Here is a 26,060-nt window from a genome sequence, read left to right on the forward strand (position 1 = left end):
AAATGTGTTTGGGTAACAACAAAAAGATGAGTTAAAACAACAACAAAAATTGTCCTTTTTTACAGGTGGACATTGAAGTGGACCTAATTCGGTTTTCTTTTTAAAAGCCGCCAAAGACAAAAAGCAGCTTAAAACCTAAGATGAATAAAAAAACCTGTTTACTAAACTACTGGTCTCCAGCACCATTTTCTGTTTTCTGTTGTTTTGGTGCAGGTTCTTCTTTGTCTGTTTCTTCTCTTGCTCTTTTCACTGATCCAGCCGCACCATTTTCATCACGTTCTTCATCACTATCAAATTTTGTTTTCTTGCCCTGAAACTGCGCTTTTCCTTTAGCAGACCCAGGCTGGGCAGCTTTATTTCCTTTTCCTTTTCCTTTAAATCTGCGACCTGCAGAGACATAATTGAGGACTTAGTAAGAAGAAAATTTCAAGTCTGTTGTCATTCTTTAACACTGATTACAATTTTTACTCAAGCAAATACTGTAAAGTGTTAATACGTCAAAATAAATGACCTTTTGATTTCCACTTGTTTAGGGATTCTTGCTGATCTTCTATGATTTTTTTCAAAGCTTCTTTTTCCACCTCTCCTTCCAGTACTTCCCATGTCACTTCTTTGTTCCTTAATTGTAGACTGCCGTTATTTGCATCTTTGGCTTTATCCAGTGCCTCCTTGGCTTTTTCTTTAAATAGAATTATTCCCTCTTTTGCTCCTCTGACAAAGTCTATCCATTTTATTTCACCATGATTTGAGAAAAGGACGTGCAAATCTTCTCTACAGGTCTGATCGTCTAAGTCACCCGAAAACTTCAGCAAGCATCCAATCTTTTCTTCTAGAGATTTCATTTCAGCATCTTCTGCTAACTTCTGTTTTTCTTCTTGCTCTTGTTTAGCTCTTAATTTAGCTTCCACTTTATTTTGCTTTCTTTCTTCATTTTTCTTTGCAAAATAATCTTCCTTAAAAAGTATTAGCAAGTCTGTGTCTTTATACTTTTGGCCCGGAGTTTCTACAAACTTCTTAGCAGATTCAATGCTATCAAACACAGCAAATATTGATCCCTTAAATGCTTTGTGCAATGTTCTTCTCATCTGGATATTTAGTACTTGCCCTTTATCTTCTAGCCATTCTTTGATGTCATCAAGGGTTGCATCTGTTGGGAAGCCTTTAATATAAACAGATCTGTTTTTTACATCATTTTTATACTCATCAGTCACTTCAGGGAGGGGTTTGTTTGGAGACCTTCTGATTTTAGTTTTATCTTCACTGATTTCCATGAGTTCTGCTTTAGATGTGCTCAGTGCTTCCACTATTACATTAAAGTCTGTTGTTAGGCGGTTGAGCCTGTTGAATTTTATCATTATTTCTAAGGGTACCCAGCCTTCATCCAATTTGATCTGTTCCTTTAAAAATTTGTCCCGTGGCAAATTGAAGTCTCCAAAGTAATACTCAATTTGATGACAGATTTTGGCCTCCAGAGCAGCCATTTTTTCATTATCACCATTTTCAGCCATTGTGGCTAATCTTTCGGGCCGTGGCCCCGCACGAGCGCCACAGGCTCACGAACAACCGCAGAACCGCCCCACTCCTCGGCGCCGCCGGCCTAACTAACGCGCTCTCTATTCTCTTCCTTAAATAAGTTTGTGACCTTCGACAAACTGCTTCCACTCTTCAGGTTTTCTCAAGGGCAAAAGGAAATACTAAGATAGGAAAGACGGGTTAGATGGATTTTAATCCTGGCTGCCATACTTGAACGCCTCACAGAGCTTTGGAAACTATATTGATGCCAAGACCCTAGGGGAAGTTAAATCACAATTTCTTGTGGGTGGATGGGTGTGCACGGGCACTGGTGTCTTTATTAAACACACGTCAGATAATTTTCTCACTCCCAGTCCAGATGACCTCAAATCTTCCTCCTGATTCCTGGTTGCCCCATGTGACGAGCTGGGCAATGAATGTCTTACCAGCTAAGCTTGGTGTGATGTGTCTGCAGACAAGTGGGCTATAGTCACGGTTGTGATTCTGTGCTGGGGTCTGTGGGGTCCCAGCTGGGGGACTCTGGGGAAAACTCAAATTAAATTGAATTTCTCCTGGTGTTGGGCCCTGGTTGGGGCAGGTAAATCTTCCTTTCTTTGTTGGCCCACGGTGCTGAGAAGATGGATGAGCTGAGGCTGGTAAAATAGCTTTTGTTCCTTGGAGAGAGGCATGTAGAGAGATACGGCAGGCTTATTATTTTTAGACTGGAACTAGGCCCGTTTAACTTAGAAAAGAAGAAATTTAAGGGGACATGATTTGTAGTCTTCAAGGGGCTGAAAGACTGTCATGTGGAAGAAGGATTGGATTGTTTGGGGTGCTCCCGGGGACTGAACTCAGGCCAGTGGGGAGAGCATTAGGGAAGCAGATTTTGGTGCATTATGAAGGAAGAATTGTAATGTGGAGTTGTGCTCCCATATTCCCTGTGCATATCTCTGTCGTAGCATCTACTTTTATGGCCATCTTCTCTACATCGAGACCGTATCTTTCTCATCTCTGTGTTCCCAGTACCTAATTCAGTTCCTGAGAGTCCTCAATAAATGTTTATTGTCATTTCTATGATTATTGATCGCTGTCATTAATGCCCACTCTACAAAGCACTTCTCTTGCTTTATATCTTTTAACCCTTCCAATGCTTCATGCGGTAGGTATATTTGTCAGCCCTCTCTCTACCTAATTAAGGAAACTGAAATTTAACAAAGGTGCAAGGTTACAGCCAGTAGATAGCAGAGGGTGGATGTAAACTGAGGCTTGTTGGACTCAAAACCCGTGCTCCCAATCATTGTGCTATCCTGTCCCCCAGGACCTGAGTGTGCCGTGTGGGGAGACAGTAGGGATTCAAGTTGAAGGAAGAAAACCATTGGGATTATCTGGCAGTGAGCACAGATTAGTTGTGATAGCCCCAGATGATGATGGATCCAGAGACTGAGCAGATTTTTAAAGTCCTAGGTCAGCTGGTTACTGGTCCCATCAGCTTCTTACCCCAGGTTCCACAAGCAAGGAGCTGGCCTTCAGCACACAGCTCTGGGATGGCGCCGCTCTCTTGGCAGGGATGGCTGCCTCTTGTAATAGATGTGTCTTCCTCTGCCTCCTGCCTGCATTTCTCATTAAGCCCTAGAGTCATATGTCTGGGGAGCAGGCTCCTTCGTGTGCCCCTGGCAACAGGTAAGGATAGAGAAGGCAGTAATGGGTTCATGTTTGTGTGGGGTAGAGGGATGCCTGAGTGCCCTAACCGTGAAGCATGGCATTAGCCTCTCTGTTCATTTCCCACAGAAACAGTGATTGCATTACCCTGCCACACAGGGTGCCAGGCCAGGAGTGGGAGTGGGGCTTCAAGGAAATCTTTCATCAAAGTGATGGCATAGCTAAGGGCACAGAAGTGATATTACTGCAATGGCCTTGCCAATTAATGGATGGCTTCGGGGGAGTTGTGAGATGCAGGTTTGGGAGGATGGATGGGAAAGGAGCTAGAATGGGCCAGGGAACGGCAGGAAAAGGAAGAGGAGGGGGAAAGAAAGTTGGAGGGAGCTGGAATTCTTTTATAAAATGGGCTGTGCTGCTTGAAGGTTTGTGGTACCCTCCTTAAACATGGCTAGATCAAGTCCTCTAGAAAGATGGAATTGAGTTAGCAGCAGCACTGACCTTCCTGGTTGACTGATTAGACAGGGAGGTGTCCCAGAAAGCTCTCTCTGGAGGGGCTGGGTAGGGGTAGTAATGAGGCTGTAAGAACATACAGAAAAGGAGCAACATTTGAAAATCTGGCCCTTGAAATACTGTGTATTATCTCATTAGTCATTCATGACAAACCCATGAGGTAGGCAACTGGATTTCCATCTCACAGGGGGGTAAATTGAGCCTCTCAGGCATTTTGAAGATTAAATTTAGAAACTCAAGTGAGCATATCTTACCAAACGTAATTCCAAAACTTGCATTCATTTTCCTATATTGTGCCATCTGCCTGTCTTCCATTAGGGCGGCTGGACTGGTGTTGAAAATTTAGGAGGATTCTTTCACAGGCAAAGAGCTTTGTGGCTGCACTAGGTGAATTCTGAAGGGAGGGCACAGACCTCAGTGGTTCTCCTTGCCTTCTAGACTGAGGGTGCAGAATCAGCCTCAAGAGTTGCAGAAGCTGGGCCACTTGCAAGCAAACAAACCAAGAGTTGGCTTGTGGCATGCCACGAAACTGGATGACCAGTCATGGAGAACCAGGGCTCCTTCTCTAACATAACTCTGAGGGGAGGGACAATGGCAGAGGGGATCCCTAAATTTACTGCAGAGAAATATGAAGCTAGGTCTAGGGAGCAGGTGAAAGAGTATTTGGAACAGAAGTTGAAGTCAGGATATTAATTTTGATTTGTGTTTTTCAGAACTTAAACTTCCCTACTTTCAGAAAAGAATTTGCAGAGGCATGCTATTTTTTTAGGAAAATAAAATCTGTCCTCTACATAGTTTTCTTGCTTGAAAATGCCAGGAAGTCAGTCTTCTTATCAAACATTGACTGTTTGTAGAGCAGATTATGAATACATAAACAATGCTGCCTTTGGTTGAGTCCCTACTAGGTATTTGGCACTGTTAGGGACACTGCACATACGCATACTGTGTTCACAAATAATACCCAAGTTAGCAAGACAGGTATTTTTATTCTTATTTTTCAGATGTGGAAACTCAGGGTCAGTAAGGTTATCTGACTTGCTCAGAATCCCACTACATATAAGCAGTGAAACTGAGGCAGGAAACTAGGACCTAACCAGCCAGTTGGGCAGTGGGAGTGATCTGTCAAACATGGAGGTCTAGGACACATGCGCAGAAAAGCAGTCCCCAAGCCCTGCACCTGAGACAAATTAGGAAGTGCTACCTCCAGTTTTTCTGCTGCAAAGTTCAGGAGGTTTCTGATAGGATGGCCTAGATCTGACGTCAGCCTAAAGAACGGGAGGCGAAGTGGGGAGGACAAAAGATATTGGTCATTAACCTCATGGCCACTGTGATTCTCTTGTTTGGTGACTCACTCTCACGCTGCAGTCTACTTCTTTTCCTACCCTAATAAATGTAAAACCTTGCTATCCTTTTTGAGTGGTATGTCTCATCTAGTTCTTCGTTCAGGTCAAGAAGAGGTTGGGAGAGAACCCCAGTAACAAAACTAAGATGTGAACCCTGGTTGGTATGACTCCAAAGATGGTGCATTGTTTATATTTTCTATTACTATAATGGAATACCTGAGGCAACCTAACTTTGTAGAGAAAAGAGATCTATTTAGGTCATAGTGTTGGAGGCTGGAAGTCCAAGTTCAGGCAGCCCCATTGGCTCAGCTGCTGGTGAGGGCCTAACAGAAGATGGCATTTGGTGAAATGAGTGATCCCGTTGCAAGACGGGAAGCCAGAGTGCAATATAGATGTCAGGCTCCTTCTTGTGACAAGCTTGTTGTGGTAGATTAACTAATGTTCAACTTGTAACACCCAGCTGAACTGAATCAGCGTGGTGCTGGTTGTGGAAGGCCCACCCGAGTGTTGTTGCCAACAACATAAAAAGAACTGGAGGGGAAGACGGTGCACTCTTGATTTTCCTGGAGAAGCTTGTCATGCTGGTGTTTGCAATTTGAACTCAGCTGCTGTCATTGTTGGAGGAGTCCAGGTACTCACTGTCACTGAGGATGGTTGTGATTCTCTTTTGGGGAGCTCTGGTCTTTACTTTAAGCATCACTTCCTGGCTCCAGTGCAGATCCCTCAGCATGGTGGCACAGATCTTTCATCCCCTTGGCACAGACTTTCTAGCTTCCACCACTGACCTTTGGGGTTTCCCAGTGCGGATCTTTGATACAGAGTTGCATGAGACATAGTCGTGGGCTCTACGCCTCCAGTGGTACTTGTGGAGAACATTGCCATGGACTCTAGGTCTTCAGCAGGACTCATGTAGGACATTGCTATGGGATCCAGGCCCTCAGATGGATTCTTTGGCTCTGTAGTGTATGGACACATTTCCTGCACTCTTTTGCATTTGACTTTTGGGTGACTATTACAAAATAATCCTATAAATTATGTGTCCTATATTCCCCTGTAAACCCTGACCACAACATTTGTGTAGCAAGAACTAATTCAGGGTCCCATGAAAACTACCTTTATTCTTTCCTGGGGGCAAGACCTCCAATGACCCAAGGCCCTCCCACTAGGCCTCACTGTTAAAGGTTCTACTGTCAACATTACACCATGAATCTGGACAAAGATCCCACACATGAACCCTTGGCACATAAACTCAAGTCATATCCCAACCTCGGCAGCCAGTGATCTTTCCTGTCTATGGCGTAAAGCTATGAATATGCAAATATGAAAGCTACAGTTCCGCTTACCCTACCTATTTAATGCAAAGAGCCTTCCAGAGCATTCCTGATAAAGGAAATGACTTGATTAATCCACCTCTACTGATGGAAAAGTCATTAATTACTCTATGAGGCAGAAGTTCCACTGTTTGATCCTTTATTTGTTCACCCAAGTAATATTTAATAAATGTCTACTATGTGTCAGACACTATTCTAGAAGCTGACAAATCAGACAAGAGCCTGGCTCTCTTGGATCTTGATTTCTAGATAGGGAAGAAAGCACTACAAAGAAAAAAGGAACTGAACAGGAGTTTTAGGTGGAAATGAATGCACTGGAGACAGTGTGCCCAGGCATGAGGACCACTGTGGATGAAATGGTTAGGGAAGGTCTTAAACAACGGGGACTTGAGTGACAAGAAGGACAGACCTCCCAAAGATCAGCCATGGAAGGCATTCGAAGTAGACAAAACAGAAAATACCAAAGCGTGGCAGGTGGTTGTGGAGAGACTGAATTTGGCATCTTAGATAAGACCAACAGCCTGGAGAACAATCAAGGAGAGGTAGTGTGGGAGGAGATGAAGTTGGGGAGGAAGGTGGAACTCACGTAGTACAAGGCCCACCTGCCATCACGAGGGCTTTGCAGTTTATCCTAAGTGTGGTCCGATGCCATCAGATGGGTTTAAATGGAAACCCGACATGGTGTGATTTTAGAAAAGCTGCTTTGTGGAGAATGTACTGCAGGAGGCACTTCTAACTGTTGGCAAGCTGTTCTTTCTCTGACTGATCAAATCTGATTCTTCAATAACTGCCCCAGCACCCAAGACCAAACCCAACCGAAGGTTGCTTACTGCCTTCTTTTAATTTTTCTAATCAACCATCACATTTTTCTGTAGTTCTTTCTAAATGTCCCTGGGTCATTTTAAGGGAGGATGTGATGGTTGATTGATTGTGTCAACTTGAGTAAGAGAAGGTCAACTAAACTGGCTCAGCAATTCTACCCCATATAGAATTCTACCTTGTCGCCCGGATGGTATGAAGAGGAAATGAAGAAGGACAGATCTGCTTCTGTTTCTTTAGAGGAGCTCCAGTGTTCAGAACCGTCAGTCTCCTGATCCAGACTTGTGTAGGACACTGCAGTGAGCTTCAGACCTCTGACTGAGGCGTCAACTCTGGTTCCCAGGGTGCAGACAGACTGTGCACTTTCCCTCACCTGACTCTGTGGGTGGTCATTGTAAGGCAATCTTGTAGATTTTTGTATATTTGTATTTCTTATGTTATATGTGTTTCTCTAGTAAATACTGACTGGAACAGAGGATGTTTTGTGTATTGAGTCCTTATTAATATGTGGGACCCAGGGTTAAACACATTGTTGTACAACCCAGAATTCCAGTGGGATGTTAATTCCAAGGATGCCCCTTAACCGAGAATATTAAAGTCTTTAAGGGATAGGAGTTCTTAATGTGGGGCTTTTGGGTCCAAGGCGGGGCCCGTACACTCCACACACGGCGGTCAATATGCACATGTGTGTTGTGTATGCCTTTCTAGCCTTCATTAAAGTCTTAAATAGACCCTTTCCCCTGAGAACCACTGCTTTAGGAAGTTAAATCAAGGGATTTCTATGCTAAGAAGAAACTACAAATTAGTCCCTCTCTGCTCCCACATTCACTCTCTTCTTGCCTGCTTCAAATGCCTTTATAGATCCCTTGATCCCTTCTCCCTGCCTCATACCCCACTTTAAATTCCTTCTCTGGTTTCATCCAGGCCCAATGAAGACCATTTTGCTTTCTTCTTAAAGCAGCCACTGGTGGGGAAGGTGGCCCCCAATAAAAGAGAGAAATGGGCCTAGATCCAGACATTTGTTTGTGTTTCCCTTTCTTTTCTGGACTCACAGATTTTTGGGACTGCCCAGTGAGCTGATCTGCAGACTTGCTAGGAGCAGGGGACCAAACCTGGTAAAGACCTTGAATGTAAACTAATGCAAAGGGCAAAGTCATCTTAAAAAATTATTATTCATTTCCCATTGCAGTTAATTTTGGCACCTTCATCAGGGTTTAAATTCTAGTACCATATCATATCAAAGGAAAAAAAGTATTTGATGTACGTGTTAATTACAGTTAAGATGTAGCTACTTAAATCAAGAGTTTAATCTTCATTTGACTATTCAGAGCAGCTCTGTGTGGGGAGTGGGGAGAACCTCTTTTGATTTGGGTTATTTAAATAGGTGATGAGAACTTCAAGCAAAATGGCTTCGTATTTCTAAACCAGCATTTGGATATCTTGCAATTAGTACCCAGCAGAAGGAAAAGTAGTTAGGAAAATCAAGTTCCTCTAGGAATTCCCAAGTTTTTGCCTTTTCTGTGAAGTTGGGAGAAGGTTTTGAATAACATAATTTCATGTGCTCAAAGACTGGAGGTTCCATGATAGCCTATTAGTAAGTGATATCTTAAAAGCATGCCAGAAGTTTAAAAAGTAGATCCAAGGAGAAAATAATATCCTATTATTTAAAAGCACAAATTGTCAAAAAGATACTGCTCCTGGATACACACTTTATAAGAAACATCTTGGATAAATCCCTAATGTGCCTTTTTTTAATACCATGAAACTATAAAACCCATAGAAACACCAAGTTATTTACCAAGTGATTAAATCATAGTCATTTGTTATAGTTTTACAAGAACATTGTTTTCTTGGATTTCTAAGGCTTTATTGCTGCAGATATAACACTTTGCTCCTAATAATCCCTATTGATTTTACTATATTACCTTATATTTTTAGATTTGCTTTATTGCCTTGCACTAAATTCTAGCCTTAATGTGCTATATAAAATGATATATGTCATCATGTTTCTCAACCCTTCTGAAGATAATTATCTTGTCCAACATGCATGAAAAATGGTTGTTTCTGGCTGCTGACAGAGGTGGGGGACTGTACATTGTGGTCTCTGAGATTATTTCTTGTTTTATTTCTGGGCTATTAGGTACTGTTCACATGCTGGTGGAACCTGGTAGGTGTGGTAATCTGGTTTGGCCTCAGATAAGAAGTATCTGAGGCAACATCCGAAGCACTGCTTTGCTACTGTCTCTTGGGATTTGTGGTTTATGTTGCATCTACAAGGTACTTTACATAAGATAATAGCTCATCTGCTAATTCAGTCAATAAAGAGCATGGTGTTCTTACAGAGAGTTATTGAGCTTTTGGGTGCTGTTTTAATGCCTCTTATTCAAGGCAACTTCTAAACATTGTTAAAAATGGTGCTACATAGCCAGGCATGGTGTCACATGCCTGTAATCTCAGCACTCTGGGAGGCTGAGGGAGGAGGCTCACCAAGTTCAGGCCCACCCTGGGCAATTTAGTGACTTAGTGAGACTCTGTCTCAAAAATACAATGTAAAAAAGGACTGGGGCATAGCTCAGTGTCAAGGCCCTGGGTCCAATTTCCAAATTGAGGGGAGTGAGAATGAAAGAGTGAGACAGTGAGGGGTGGGGGGAGAATATTTTGACTGCACTACCTTAGCCAAATGACTGTTTTCTTCTTTCTTAAAATGAGTCAAAGTTTGGTAGGAAAGTCAAATGGGAAAGTCAAATAATTACTGGGCAATTCTTTGTAAATTATAAATGTGATATTCCTGTAATTAGTTGAACTTGGGCCCTAGGAGTCAGATTGCCTAGGTTTGAATTCTGGAATCATTACTCACTATCTGTGTGACCTTGGCAAAATGACCTCTTGGTGCCTCAGTCTCCTCACTGTAAAATGGAGCTAGTAATAGTATCTGCCTTGTGAAATCTTTTCAAGGGTGATAAGAATCAATATAGAAAAAGCTCTTGGGATGCCATAGTTTAGCACAATAAAAAGTGCCATTGTGATAATTTTCTCCTTTTAGAATCTGAGCCCCAGATAATCAAGCATCTACTCCCACTAAAAGTATAATGAAGGTGCCAAATTAATTGTGTGGAGATCTGCTAAGAATGAGTAGGATCTTGCTGTGGTCCCAGACATCCCTCTATTGTAGCTGGGAGATTCTCAGGAGCTGACTTTTCTCCGAGAGGATGGATAGCATCACTGCTCTCAAGCCGGAAACAGCTGCTCTCCTTTAACGTGCAGGAACTCTCCTCCCTGCAGACCCCCAGACTTTCCTTCAGAGAACAGAGATGCCAGGTTCAATCTCAGATAACATATGTCACTTCTTTTTAGTACTGGGGATTGAACCAGGTTCTTCCCACTGAGCTACACCCCCAGCCCTTTTATTTTGAGATCAGGTCTTAGTAACTTGCCCAGTCTGGGTTTGAATTTGCACTCTTCCTGCCTCTGCCTCCTAGAGTGTTGAGATTATAGATGTGTGACACCACACCCAGCTCCCTCTCCCTCTCCTGAGTAGAGTGGGTGGAAGATCTACCAAAATGCCACGAGGAAGGGGAAATAAAGGTGCCGATGCAGAGAGGCAGGCTGTTTCATCAGAAAACCAGTCCCCTCCTTGGTGGTGTCTGAGACAAATCCCTCAGGGTCAGAGGTCAGAGCAGCAAATGGTCTCAGTGTGGGCTATGTGAACACCAAGGAGGGAGGTCTCTCCGTCCTCTCACATCTCTGGGCATCCTTTCCAACAAGTTCTGCGCTGTGGCTCCTTTGCTCTAATTCCAAGTTCTTTGAAGGAAGGGACTATGTCAGTATTCTGTGATGTTAGCTGCTTGATGTGCTGATGAGATTTCGTAGCCACTGGAATGATCAGAAGAGCATCTGTGTGAATCTTGAATGACAGAAGAGGAAACTAGATAAGAGTGAGAAAGCAGGAAAATCTAAGAAGCCGTAGCTGATGAGCCTGGTCTGGGCCAGGCTGAGTGCGGGGAGTCACCTCTTACTTTCTTAAAATTAAGCGACAGACCAGTGGCAGAGACAAGGAGAAAACCTCTGAATAAATGTCAAGTTAGCACACAGACACTGAAATTTGAAGTTCTCAAGAAAATGAATAAACCAACCAGGAAAGCTCTTTGCCTGTCTCGAGGTCTCTGTGGAACCCAGAAGTAAAACTTGTGTCCTCCTCAGCCCGCTTAGCAGGTGCTGGCCCACGGAGAAAGTCAGAGTGAGCAGCAATCCGAATTCAGTAAATGATGCTTGAGTTGGTGAGAACAGCAGACAAGCGGGGAGGAAGAGCGAGTCTCCTCTTCACCCACTGTGGTAGGACCGTGCTTGCTGGTGATGGATGTGGATCTAGTGCTTTGAGATCTCTGGAGGCTGGGTCACGCAACAAGCAAGGAAAATGGTTTTTTGGGTCAAATCGATTGGAATGAAGAACTAGGACACCTGGGCTGGGGAGCCAGCATGAAGGATGGGAGGGTCAGTGAATGGTGGTACATTTGTGCAGCTGGGATCACTGTGATCATCCCTAAACAGATTAGTCTTTTCATCTCCATTTTCCACTAGGACAAAAACAAAACCCCGTGTCTTCCTCAGAATACGAAGCATGAGCCACTTACACCAGAAAGAGGAGAAGAGCACCGTCAGGTGCTTAAAATGCAATTATGATTGGAAGGAGCAGGAATTAGTGGTTCATTCCTAGCAGGTAAACAAATGCATGTTTATACCAGTGGAGAAACCCAGGTCTCCCCTTCCCATTCTGGGTGCCTGTAGAGTGGGCCCGGAATACTCCTGTGTTATTCACCTGACAGATTAAGCTCAGCAGAGACATGCTGCCTAGGCATGTCGTGTAATTCAGCATTAAGTATCCTATTGATTCACTGAAGTGCTGCCATGGATGTTAATGGAGACAAATATTGTGGCTGTGATTTCTCAAAGGGCTGAGTTGTTCTCAAGCCTCAATAACATCTGTCATGATGTAACGCAGGGTGACCTCAAGATGCTTGACTCGAGGCCAGCCATGGCGGGAGGGGCATTGATGGGGCTCTAGGATACTGACCTTGGATTTGAGGATGTGGCCTGAGTATTCTGGGACCTACCAAGGTGGGCACTGGCGTGGGGAAGCATGGTCATGCTGGAAGCACAGGTGACTGTTGGCAGCTTTTCCTCATCACTCATCTCCAAAGCCACTGATCACTGGGAAACATGGGTAACCCTAACCTCCATCATGGAAGCTTGCCAGGCCCCAGGAGATCAGACTATCCTTTTTCAGAAAATAGGGTGTGTTTCCTCCACTTTTTCATCAGAAGCACTACATATTCTTGCTAATAACACAGCGGAACTGCTGTGACCCTCAGAGTCCCACCCTATGCCCTGCTTGCTTGGATGTGTGACCACTTCAATGCATGATCCTTGGGACTGCCCTCAGAGAGCTTATGTGACTTGTTCAGGTCACACACTGAGGTAGTCATGAGTAGGCTCGAAATCAGATCTCAGGATTTCTCACCCACATCTATTCTCAATCTCCTTTCAGTAGGATTTCTGGAAACTCTTTAAATACATGGCCTGAAACAAGTGATATTTTCTTCTAAAGAGGCTCTGTAAAAATCTCAGGGTTGGTAATCATAAGGAATCAATTACTCTCAAACAAATCCCATTTCAGTCAAATTTTGCAGGCTGCCCAATCTTTCCTACACTCTGATTCATTCTCTCTACTGCTATTCACATTATCTGGCTGCAAGACAAATCCGATCTTGTCACTTGCTAGGATGAAGACCTCCATCAGCCTACACATCAGTGACAGAGTACACTCCCTGCCTAATATATTCTTACCTCACTCTGTGGTGTGATGTCCTACCCTCCTGTTCCTAGCCCTGAATACTACAGGTTGTTCCATGCCCTTTCATCTTCTTAATATCTCATACATGCAAGTCTGTGTGTCCGGAAGATTTTTCCCCACCTGCTTCCCAGGAACTCCTACTCCTACCTCAAGAGCCTTTCTATCCTCCCTGCCTCTGTGAATGATCCCTGCCCCTTCTGGCTGGAGTGATGAGCAGTTCCTCCACTGAGGTCCCATGGAAGACTACTATCACTTTATTCCCTCTTTTCCAGCACAGACTTCCTATACTTATTTTCTTGTTTTATCTTTTTGCTTTGGAGCTTGAATTTCTGTGGTCAACAAAAGTGGCCTTTCATTGTTATAGCCCTCTCCTTGGTGCACAGTAGGTGCACTATATATGCTTATGCATTGAATGGATGAACGGATTCTGGAATCAGCAGTCTCCTGGGGTAGGTTGTCTCTGTAGGATTTAGGACATATGCATTGGTCCTGTGAGACAGGTGTTCCTGTATTTTGGGTCCAGCAGGGGATTGAGGCCTGGGGACAGAAAAATAGTGTCTCAACTCAGCAGTGTCTGGGGATCTCTGAGGGCTAATGGGGCTGGGTGGGTCCTTCTATCATCATGCTCCTTGAAAATAATAGCCCTGAGCATGTGTGCAGCCATGTACTTCCTTGGTAAACAGAATCTGTTACTCTGAAGGAGGAAGCAGTACACCTGCCTTCAGTGGACACCAGATTGGTGAGCAGAATTGATACATTAATGTTCAGTAACTAGAAAGCACAATACAGTCAGAGTGGACACAAGCAATGGGGCTACAACTGAACTCCAGAGGTCCCTTTGTGCCAAGCAGGAGCTCTTTAGTTGCTGGGCAGTACAGTGTGTTGTGTCTGAAAATAGGAGAAACTGGTTGGGTGAGTGGATTGGGAACAGTGGCAGCTGGCCAGCCAGTGAGAAAATATTTCAGTATTTTTATAACTGGTTCTGTTAATGTTGTACTGGTGCACACTGGCCTAAAGTTAAGTCTTGGGGATGGGGATTTAGCTCAGCGGCACAGCGCCTGCCTGGCAAGCTCGAGGTTGTGAGTTTGATTCCAGGTACCAGAAAAAACAAAAAACAAAACCCAAAACAAAGCAAAAAAAACAAATCTAAAGATAAGTCTCACTAAAGAGCAACCCATTTTGAATGTTTAGGAGAGAAATGTGTGTGTGTGTGTGTGTGTGTGTGTGTGTGGGTGCGTGTGTAGAAATGGGGCAAAACTTTTATGAGAAGACAGTGTTTGAACAGAACTTTCCATTTTTAGTTTATTTCAGTGGAAGGAGAAGGAGGTGGAGGCAGGGGAGTTTTACTCTGAGGAACTGAATGAACCTGGACACAGAAGCGTGACTGATCTTGTCTGGAGATGTGATGGCGCGGTAGCTCAGATGCTGGGCAGATAAAGACAGGCCAAAGCCAGGTTGTGAAGAGTCTTGGAAGCCATGTCAAAAGCACTGTCACCCTGACTGTGATGCCACAGGCAGCCCTCCAGTCAAACCTTAGTGCTTGGGCAGGCTTCAGGGTGGCCCTTCTCTGCCTTCACCAAGTCCAAGGCTGTCACCTGGAGATGAGAACAAGCTTCTCCTTAATTAGGAATGTCGTGGCAGTTCCCTGGCACATGGTGACTGACACTGCCCATCCGGCTGCCATGTGGCCGATGTGCCATACCTTGGTACATCATCTCCTGATTAACACGTCTTGTTAGGTCCAGCAGTCGTCTCCGGTAAACATGCTCTGAGCAGCTGTCGCTGGGACCCTGCATGGGGCCTGCTGCCTCATTAGTTTGAGAGAAGGGAGATGGCACTGAAGACAGGGTGGAGGAGAGGGGTGATTTTGTGGGGGGTGTTGGCAGGATGAGGTGTCAGATGCTGACAGAGGGCTCATGAGGCCCACGGAAGGTTTGGGCTTTGAGTGCCATGGGCCTCTTTTTCTCCTTGCATGGTGGGTGGCAGCGTGATCAGAAACAGTCCAGGACCCTACGCCTGCCTTCTCATTGCCTTTGCTACCACCTAGCAAGCCTCAGCCTCAGCCTCAGCCTCCTTCTCAGCCTGAGGAGGGATAAAACCTCTAGACCAGATGTAAAGAAGGCCAGACATGGTTCCAGTTCAGGAATATCAGAGAGAATTCTTTGCTCAGGCAGACTGGCCCCGGGATTTTTCTCTGGACATATTTCATCTGCCCTTCCAACCCTTTCCTATTTGCTTCCTGCCCACCTCAGCTGCTCCACTTGTCAAGCCCTTGCTTCCCACCCTCCATCTTGCCCAAACTTTCTCTTCTTGGAGGCCCAGCCCAGCCTGGCTTTATCTGTAACAAGTACCATGAGGCATTCCAGAAGGAGCTACTCCCCTTCCTCTGGCTGCGGGAGCCTTGCCTGGCACCTCACCTTGCCCGATCCACACGTCTTGCCTCACAGTGACTGTGTAGACATGGCGTAGCCCGCCGCCCCCACCAACTTTGAGCACATGTCTGAACTTTGTATCCACCAGAGCACAGTGGGGAGTGCATACATGTCTGTTGAGCAGGAAAGGCAGGAGATCCCCTTCTAGCTGTCACAACAACAGTGCGTGAACTCACACCCACCTTTCTTCTCTCAGCAACATGTTCTACTGCTGATCTTCCTAGAGGCCTCCTAGGGTCTAATGCATGGTTTCCTTGGGGCTCAGGCCTATTTCCTCTTTGTTGTTCTCTCAGCCTGTATTGGACAGGTGATAATGAAGGTCCTTATCTTACCTTTTCTCATCTTCCCCTGTTAGTCAGATTTCCTGGAGCCCAGCCTGCTACCTGGAGCCAGCCCCTCATCTCCATTGTCCTGTCTCCTGCACTGCTCCTGCACAGCTGGGCAGCTCCGTCCTGGGTGAAGTTTCAGCAACTGAGGATGTTGTAAAAGCATCTGGCAGCAGCAGTGAGGCACAGGTTCCCAGCCCAGCAGAGGCACCAAACTCGTACAATTTTTAAATCTTTGATAATGAGCATTTAAAGGGCACATCCTAATGAAAAGCACCAAGAATGACTGGCCATGAAATGCAGGCTGAAGATTTTAATTAAACTGCCTCTGTGTTTTAAGTTTTCCTTTTCCCTCTTCTGTACCTCCTCCCTTCCTCTCCCCAATGATGCATACATCTTATTTCTGGATCAGGCATGTGAAAAAAGTGTGTGTCTCCCCAACTAAGTTGTTCTCTAGAGGACTGGGCATCCCTCTGTAGCATGGCAGCCCTGTGTGTCAGGGTTTGGCTTGACAGGATGTTTGCTCATGGGTGGAAGCAGGCCAGGACTGTGCGGCCCAAGCTGAGCAGCTGTCCACACCCCAGGAAGCACAGTGGGGGTGCACTTATGAGTGACTGGCAGCTGCCAACCTCCTGAGCTTCCTGTGGTGAAGCTCTGGGGTGAGGGCTGCATGACCAGCTGAGGGGCAACTGGGCCAAGGGGGTGTTTCTGGGCCTCCCATGATATTTTTATTTCCAAATCGCTAAATGAAGTAAGAAGCCAAAGCATCTGTGAGAGGGCTTTGTACTGCTGTCCCTGGGTCAAGTGACTGCTCACTGGATGTCTTCTACTTGCTCCTGCAGATCCATGTCTACCCTATTTTCTATCTTGGGATCAGAACTCTATGTGGACTCCATCACTGGATGTCCCTACCATAGGCTTTGGATAGGGTCTGGCCACAGTGGAGGCCAGGGCAGGACATGGGAGGAAGTAGGAAAATTAAGTTAGATTGTCTTCCCCTGGCTTTCTGTCTGAAGGGTCATTTCAGGCTGGCTATGTCTTTCCATAGAAGCTCACAGTTCCGAGTCAAAGTGGCTCCTCTGCAAGATGCTCTCCTTCCTCTTATTAACCTCTCTCTCCCCTGGGGTGGTGAGGGTTGCCATTCTTTCTAGCCCAGTCCGCTGTACTATTCCTTGTGTTACTCCCTGAGCCCAGCCTTGCTAACAGTTCCTTTATTAAGCTCTCTCCAGATTTACCAATTTCAGGAACATCTATTTTCTGCCAAGATCCTAACAGAATCCCCTATTTTCTTTAGTCTACTCCTTTATACCAGTCAGGTGGCCAAAGGGATCTTGTTGGCTTCAGGTTACTCCTGGGATCTTAGACTTGCAGTCTTGTGGGTGATAAATATTCCCATAGATGAGCTGGGTTTGAAAAGTGCTAGTGAGTTTGCTTCCCAAGAACCGAGGCAACTGTCAGACTTATTCAGAGATCTGGATAGGGTGAGAGAGAAGCCCCGTGTGTGTGCGCAGAGTGGGGTGAGTAGGAATGGAGGTTCATCCTTCCCCAAAATGTTTTCAACTGGGTAATGGTTCTTTTTTCACCTTACTTTTGTTTCTTGCCCCTTTTGGTATTTGCTTCCTGTTTGCTATGGAGTCTTGATTCCTGGGATCTTGTGGGGAAATGGGTAGGACATTGACCCTGGGCTGGGAAAGACTCCCCTGAGGTACAGCCTGCCAGAAAGGCTCACAGGCTCTTTCTTCCCCCCAACATGATTTACTTCCTTGCTTCTGTGTGGAGTTAGCCCCAGAGCCAATTAACCTGGTTTAGCAGATCGATGTTTGTGCCTCATTCCCGAAGCCTGAACTTTGAGAAGCACCTTGTACTCCCTGCCACAGAGTTTGTCTTTAACTCTTGGTTGCATTTCTTGTCTGATGCTTGGCTTGGTGTTCCAGACTCCATAGCTGGACTCCAGCTAGCAGGGCCACCCTCAGGGACCCCACAAAGTGAGCTGCCCTCTGGAGCAGACACTGTGATCAGTTGTACTATGTGCCTGGTGACTCCTGTATTCTCCTCCCTCCCTTCTTTCTCACTCCACCCCAGGTGGAAGTCCAGCCCACAGAGAGGAAGACACTTTCTCCCAGACATATCCTGCCCTAAGTGTCATTTTCCACACTACAGGACATAGGGAACTTTTATCTTCTACATAATGGCACAGAAGTTACTTCATTTTCAATTCTCATCCAGTTGTCTGTGCAGTATTCATTCATGTGCTCATTCATTTATTCTGCTATTTATGGGAAAGCTCTAGGTGCCAGAATTGGCAAACATCTCATTTCATCCTCACAGGTCTCTGGTGCGTTGCATTATTACTGCCAAATGACATGTGAGGAAATGAGCCTGAGAGTGACTCAGTGGCTTGGTGAGGATCCCAGGTCACAGAGCTGGTAAATGTTGGATTCAGGGTTGGAAACACTAACTCCTGAACTCTCAAACTCCAGCAAGGTACTGTTTGCCACCCGAAGTGTAGACTTACAAGGTCCTGAGTAGAATTGCATCTTTGCTCAGAGCAGGTAGAATTGTGTGTGTGCATGTGGCAGGGGGAGATGGAGACAGATAAGCAGTAAAAACTCCTAGGGAGAAGCACGGGTGGGGTGCAGGTGATCCAATTCACCTCGAGGTGATTTGCATCAGTAGCAGAAGGGAGAATATGGTGGGCTGTCACAGTCTTTTTCTGTATTGACATCATAACAATCCCTTATTTTTGTTAGCACTTTGTAGTTTTCAAAGCACTTTCAAATCCATTAGCTCCTTTTATCCCCACAACAATCTTGCAAAGAGGCAGGAATTGTTATTTTGCAGATGAATAGGATTGGAGGCTATGTAACTTGCCCAAGTCATGGAGCCTGGATGAAAAGCTGGATTTCTGACTGCTGGTCTTATGGTCTCTGTACCATGCCTCATTTTCCTCACCATCAATTTTTGATTTTGAGCCAAATAAGGGAAGGAATGGCTTCATAGACTTCTCAAAGTCACTTACTCCTGGATTCCCAGCCACCTAGACAGCTGATATATATATATAATTTGAGTACTTCTCAAATTTCATTTGGCACCAGAGTCACCTGGAAGGTGATCACACAGATTTTTGGGCCCATTCCAAGAGTTTCTGATTCAGGAAGGCTAGGTTGGGCTTGTCAATTTGAATTTCTAATAAGTTCCCAGGTAATGTTGATGCTGATCCTTCTGGCATGAGAACCACACATTTTGAGAGCTGCTGATACAAAGCAATGCCTTATGAGTTTAGCTGAGTTTCTCCCACCAGGGCTCATATTCTGAGCTGAAGAAACCCTAGATACAGGAAGAATTGTCAGTATCTCTTGGAGGTGAGAATCTGTGGGTGTCTTGCTTCACTGACTGATGGCTGTGTGGCCCAGAGAATGGGAAGAGCACCTCCGGCTCTTTGGTTCATACACACAAAAGGAAAATGTCCACACATGAGATTATTAATTCATTGTTCAATTAAGTTATGATCTCTAAAATTATCACAATATTTGGCTCAGAGGAAGGCAGCATTGAATAGCTTGTTCCATGTAATGTGTGAATAATGTAACTTTATTACTTTTCTCGCCAGTGAGTAATTGTGACTGACACATTGGCAATAACACAGATTACCTTCTTACCCTCCCTCTCCCTACTCTCAGCACTGAGCATTTACTTTCCTGTCTCTGCTCTTTCTTACTCACCTCCCTGCTGCCAGCCCCCTTTCCCTGAGTACTTTTCCCTCCTGTCCTGTTTACAGAGTGCTACTGGGGCAGTGGTAAGGGGGGAGGGACTGTGGGTGCCACAAAGGTGCATGAGCAGCATGTCAGCCTCCTTGGCCAGCCTGGCAGGGGCCTTGTAAAACCTGCTGAGCTCTTGCTCACATTGCTGCTGCCACTTATCTTCCGCTTTTAGTTATTCCAAGTCCCTGATGTGCCTGCTGAGGGGCAGGACATCTGTAGCTCAGCTCTGTGACAGATGTCTGCTGACCTGGGAGGTACCTGCTATTGCAGGGTGTGCCAGGCTCTGTGCTTCCTGGGAAAGGCTGAAGTTTCTGTATTTCTACTCATTTCTACTCCCAAGTCCAACCTTTGTCCCTAACCATCCAATTCTAGGTGATCCTATCAATCGTCTGAGCCCCTCATTGCTGCCTCCAGGTAATCTGAGCATGCTGGCTGCAGAGGGCTGTTGTCAGCACCGCGGACAGCTCCAACATTCCTGTTCTCACCAGCCTCCTACCCTGCCAGGGTGAGGAAAATGCTGAGGATGCCCCTTTGATATTATTTCCCAATATCCAGCTACTTGGAATCCAACATTTTTTAAAAAAATCACTCTTTAGTTATTAAATCTAGTTTAAACATTTTCTTGTCTTCCCATTTAATTACCCATCAGTGTATATTTTTTTGTGCCAGCAAATATATTTAGTTTAGATGTGCTGACAGCTCATCTATAGTGTAGACATGAAAAGGACAGGAAGTATGCATCCACTGGAGACTGTTTCACATGACTTTGTCATGTTCTGGCAGGAGTATCCCTGTTCAGACACCATTTCTTATCTCCTTCCACCTCTTCGGAAAGTACAGTGTATTCCACGTGAACCAGACCTGTGCTCTGGAGAATTCTTTCGCTTGTTCTGAGCTCTGGTTTGGGAATATGGCTTACCTCTTTGAAAGCTCCTTTTAGAAGGTGAAATTGTTTCTTTTTCTGGAATGATACAGCACTAAAGGGCAATTTGTATGCAGACTGAGTGTGTTACCTACATTGCTCAGCTCACAGGTACTAAAAGAGTTGGATAGGGTGTGCGTGTGGGGTCAGATCCTATTCTAGTTTTCCCGAGTGGTGACAGCAACAAGAACTACCAGCTGGGCACCTACTTTGTTCCAGGTGCTGTGATAAGAACTATATAAATTATTCCGTGTACTCTTCACAATAACTGAGTGTAGAAGGTGCCATTTTTCTCTACCTTGGTCAGCTGGCCAGTGACAGAACCAGAAGTTTTGACTCCAAAGCCAGAGCTATTGCAATTACATAGTTACCAGTGCCGCGGGTAAATGTCTTCCATCTCTGCTGGAACCATGGGATATGGACTAAATCAAGTTGAAGCAGCTGATGGGTTCAGAAGGTGGAGCAAAGCAGGAAGGGGTAGAGCTACTCTGCGCTGGAGTAGGACCCCCTGGCTAGAGATGATGGGAGGGCTTTGTGGGGCAAATTAAGTTTGACTCAGGTCCCCAGTGTTTAAAATTTGCCTTTTTTCTAAAAACAAAAAACAAAAAACAAAATAACCCAACACTTTAAAGAGGCTCATGTCTTTTTGGTTAGCATTGACCTGAGCACACCTAGCAAGTAATATATTGAGAGAAATGCAGGCCTCCCTCATCAATCTTTCCTCATACCCTATCCTGAACCATTGGCTCCCTATTTGTAAAGAACTAGATTTTCAAAAATCTCACCCCTGGTGCTAGGCTGCAGTTCTGACCAACTTTGTGGCCTTTGCTGGTGCTGGCAAAAGGCTGGAGGCTGGGAGCACATTGCACACCCGCAGCTATGAGCATGCCTATCAGACTGGAGTGATCAGAGATCTAGGGTGGACAGTCAGGTAGATCTATGTGTCAACATGGTGTTGTCATCAGTTGGATATTTGGTGTACCACCAAGTCTCTTGGGGGCCTTGGCTTCTTCAGCTATAAAACGAATGGAAATACCTGCTCTACCTACTTGTTATGGGAGTCTAAGGAAGTAATAGCTGTAAAAGTACCTGGTAAAGGGCAGAGTGTGCCTCCAGTGAGAGCCTCTGCCTTTAACCAAGACGTCCTTTGTTTCTCATTCCTGATGTGAAAGTTAAACACTATTCTGGCATGCCTTCACTATAGGTTAGCTGCAGGAAGATGCAGGTAGAGGGATGATCAGTGATGGAGGCACTGTGACTCCTGTAAGACTCAAATGTCCCCAAGTCAGAATCAGCCCCACTAATGTGACAGACATGGGTGATACATCTCTGCCTCTTATTTATTTTTAGGGCTTTGAGAAAAATCACATAAAACTTTAAATTTCAGTTTCCTCATTTGTTACAAATGGGGTTGGTGACAGCACTGTCCCTAGAATTAGCAGATAAGGGATGCTCGGGGCACAGCATAGTGTGCACTAAGTACTCAATAATGAGGACAAGGGGCTGGGGATTTAGCTCAGCGGCACAGCGCCTGCCTGGCAAGGTCGTGAGTTCGATTCCTGGTACCGGAAAAAAACAAAATAAAAACAAAACAAAACAAAAATAATGAGGACCACTGTCACTGTTATTTTTATTCTCGAGCTAATTATCTTTTTTAACTATGGAGAAAAATACTTGTTTCAAGGAACTGGGAGGATGAAAAGAGGAGACGGGTAAGCAGCACTTGATATGTAAGAGATGTTTTTAAAAATGAGCACCTTTCTTTGTCTCCCTCCTGGAACTTGTTTTCTTCAGGGTTTGATGATGTCCAAACCCTGGAATTAGTGGTGATGGGAAGAGGGTTTGAGGCCACCAGATATATGGAAGTACGGCCTTCACGTTAAGCTTACATCGTGGAGCGCATCCTGCTTCTCGGGTCTTGCTGTTCTCAGATTTATGTATTAGCTTCTCTGTGCTGTTCTTCTAGACCCAGCATGCTGCCTGTTCTACCTCCAGGACCCCTTTCCTGGCTGCTTCTCTTAGCACCTGCCTGGCATCTTTGTTTTTCTGCTGTTTATGGTCACAGCCCGATGGGCTGAAATAAGCCCTCTGTTCTTTCTTGGGGCAGCAGACTTACCGAGTGGAAGTCTAGGTGATCTAGCTTGAACTTGGATCCTGGTTTATCCACTTACTGTGTAACCTTAGGCAAACAGCTTGATGTCAGTGAGTCTCACTGTCACATCAGTACAATGAGGGTGACACCCACCTCAGGGCATTCTTGAGGGACAAAAACAGATGACATGTGAAAGGAGGGTAGGCACTTAATAAGTTCCAAGTTTCTCCTTCCACTCCTTCCTCTGGTCAGGAGGCTGTGTAGGAGAAAGGTAGAGGGCAGGGTGTGGAATTGCCTTTCCCTAGGATGAGTTAGCCCCTACATTTAGCTCCCACTGTGTCTCTCTTATCTCCTTGCAATGTTCTGTGCTCTGGAAAACCTGAACTAGAGCAGGTTTTAGGCTGGACTTATTTCTGAGGGTGAAGAATAGAACTTCCCCACTTGTGTGCTGAGTTTTGATTTCCATATGGGATGATTTCAGAGTAATGGAAGAAATTCAGTATTTAGCAGGAGCAGCATTAGTAAATCATGTTGTAATTACCCTCTTCTCACTTCTCTCCCCTGAATGCTCCAAATGCCATTGCCGGGACTGTCTTGCCCTTCCCTGGCACTGGCCTTGGATTACCACTGCAGAGTCCATGCTTCTCCCCGTCCATGCTGGGTCAGCCTCTAGGCATCCTCCTCTGCTGCTTCCCCCAGCCTCCTGCCCAAGCTCTGCCTACTTGTTTGTCCAGAACTCTAACTCTAACTCTAGCCAGCTGGTCCTCTTGGAAATTCTACTGCTGGGTTTATTTCAATTCAAAGAAAAAATAACCATGTCTAAATCCTGATAAAAATATGGCTAGTGCTGTTTGGGCTGATGAAATTCTGCTTAGAGAGGGGTGTACTTCTTTTTCTCAGGCTAGCTGCCTCTGCAGATGGGTCACTTAAAAAGGATTAAAATACAGAGAAGGATTTCTCTCAGCAAAAACTAATAGTAAATGACTCCATCTCTCCATCTATCCATCCATTCATTGATCCATCCATCCATCCATCCATTGGTGCAATAATTATTTATATAACGTCCACAGTGTGCCAAGCTTAGCATCAGGTTTTGGAGATATATCCACAGCTGGGAAGCCTGGCAAGCAAACTACGACCACAATACAGTGTGAAACATGCTGAAGGCTCGGTGGAAGCACAAGGAACAACATTTAGGTGAGAAGGAAGAAAGGGATGTCTTCTCTGAAGAAGGACACTTGAATTAAAGAATAAAAAGGATTTAGCTCTGCAGTTTGCTTTCATTGATGTATATAGTGCCAGGGTGCATTAAACTCTGGAATCTTATAATGTCTTTACTTTCTCAAAGTTTAGGAAAGAAACATAGTGTTTTGGAAACAGGGAGCTCAGACAAGGAAAATTGGCTTTGCTTTAGGGTTTAGTGCTGACTTCTCAGACTCAGAAAACATAAAACATTGAGCTAATCCCACTTCCTCTTGATGGGATTTTCCACACCAGAGAGATTGGAATAGAAAGGTCTTGTTTATTCTTAAAGAATGGAAAGCTCTACAACATTCTTTAAGCTTCAGTATTTCTTCTTGTTGGGAAAACTTCCTTGTCTCTTTTCTGGATGCAATTAGCCAGTCTCAGGTGACCGGAGAATACTGGCTGTTTTACCACCTTTCTTGTTCAACTAAAACCATGCCTACAAGAGTTGTTCTATATTCTATCCTGGACATGCCTGGGCTCATAGAATCGACACAAGGCATAGATCATGAGTTCATGCTTGTGGAGAAACATTAGCAAAATGCTGAGACATGCAGATGAAGGAGTAGCCATTTTGCATTAGATGGGCTAGGTAAGAGTCTCACATCGGTACATTATTCCATATACACTTCCTTCCTGCTCATCTTTCTTTACTTGTCCTACACTTTCTTACCGCAGTGGTCATGGGCCAGCCCTGGTAATTGGGAGCCCAGGCAGAGGGCTATGGTGAGGAGGGTGCAGGGGGAACAATTATGTGACAGGACTTCAGTTTTCAAGAGCCCTGTGGTGACTGAAGCATCACCCAGTCTCCCCACAGTCCAGTGGCAGGAGCCACAGTGTTTGGATATGGATGGATTACCCTGCTCCTTTTCTAGACTATGTAAAGCTTGCTTTGTTTACCACTGTACCCCCAGCAATGATTTTGTGTTGGGTGAATTAAGATTCACAAGCAATATGAAAGGAAGCTCCTCTTGTCCCCATGGGCAGCTCTCAGCCCCGGGCTGTGTCACCAAAGTCTGCACCTTCTTTGTGACTTGGCCAGCCCCCAACCACCCCAAAGTCCAGTCATGAGAAACACTTCTGTGCTAATAGATCTGGAGACTTAAGCTCTGGAGGGCCACCTGTCAGATGAGATTTGCCTTCAAAGGCCACTGCCTCTGACCTTTTGATAACATTTTAAAAAAGAAACTTTAGGTATTGACTGAATCAGCCCTCTCTCCATTGAAGGTCTCACTAACTATTTGTACTTCTGTTTGAATTTCTTGGTTCTTTTCTTTTTCTACTTCTGGGTAAGCATAAAGGAAAGAAAGTTCCTTTGCTTGGCCAAACCTCATTTAAAAACTGTTTGTATTTTTTTAATGGAACCCAATCCCTTAAGCCTTTAAAAGTAACCTCCACTGAGCTCAATAAACCATTTCCAACGTGGCACTTCTAATCCAAGAGAGTTCAGAAGACAGATGCTAAACAACCACCAATTGCATCCCAGGACAGTTGCTAGAAAGTCTCAGAGCTCTGCAAACTGGAGATGTGATCAGCTAATCCTGACTCTATTCTTGTGTGTGCTCTGCTAGCTGGCCTGACTGCGCAATTAGCATTCTCCCTGGTGTTGATTTTGTTCAAATATATTGGGCCCATCAATCACCCACTTTCCAAGTCATCTGTCTGGATCAGTCAATTACAAAGTTATTTTTGAGCCCCTAGGATTCTTGTGAAACAGGCACAAGAAGGAGCTAAACTCATTTCAGGTTTGACCTCTGTGGCTGGGATCTGAGAAGGCTGAGTTTGCTTACACTTCATGGCCATCCAATCCAATTTGGCCTGTAGAATAGAAAGGCCACTTGCTTAATTGGGAACACTTTAATATAGATATCCATTAACTTATGCTAAATTACAGTAAAACATCTATGGAAGAACTTGATGTGACATCTGCATGAATACTAAATAACTTCCTTATGATCAGCACTGTAACAATGAATATGAAATGAACATGCCAGAGAAGACAATTAATGTCCCACCTCCCCAAGCCATTATTGTTTTATTTTCACATGTGCTGACTAAAAAACATAAGGCATAGAAGTTCTATGATTTTCTGAGTCCATTACTTCCCTTCAGCTGCTAAGTGATTTCCAAAAGCTTCTATCCTTTGTCGGGTAGAGACTGACTTGGCCCATCCTGAGGAGTGGTTGGGGCAGTGGAGAGGTGGAAATTATGGTGTCCCACCTTTATACTCTGGTGAGAGAGAGAGAGAGAGAGAGAG

General features: G+C 44.8%; 2 protein-coding genes across 5 annotated transcripts in view; both read right to left on the reverse strand.

The window, feature by feature from the left end:
• LOC102009161 (lupus La protein-like) lies at window positions 1–1,606 on the reverse strand (the record flags this gene model as incomplete). The annotated part of the gene is given in 2 exon segments (XM_005378521.2): window positions 1–387; window positions 512–1,606. Coding segments are annotated over 2 exon segments (1,218 nt in total). The 5' UTR covers window positions 1,509–1,606.
• The window catches only part of Kirrel3 (kin of IRRE like 3 (Drosophila)), a 566,099-nt gene that overhangs the window by 177,270 nt on the left and 362,769 nt on the right, over window positions 1–26,060 (reverse strand). The gene's annotated exons all lie outside the window — the stretch shown is intronic.

Source organism: Chinchilla lanigera, unplaced genomic scaffold (assembly GCF_000276665.1).
Source record: "Chinchilla lanigera isolate Chin_1 unplaced genomic scaffold, ChiLan1.0 scaffold00011, whole genome shotgun sequence".
In the NCBI taxonomy this organism is placed as follows: Eukaryota; Metazoa; Chordata; class Mammalia; order Rodentia; family Chinchillidae; genus Chinchilla; species Chinchilla lanigera.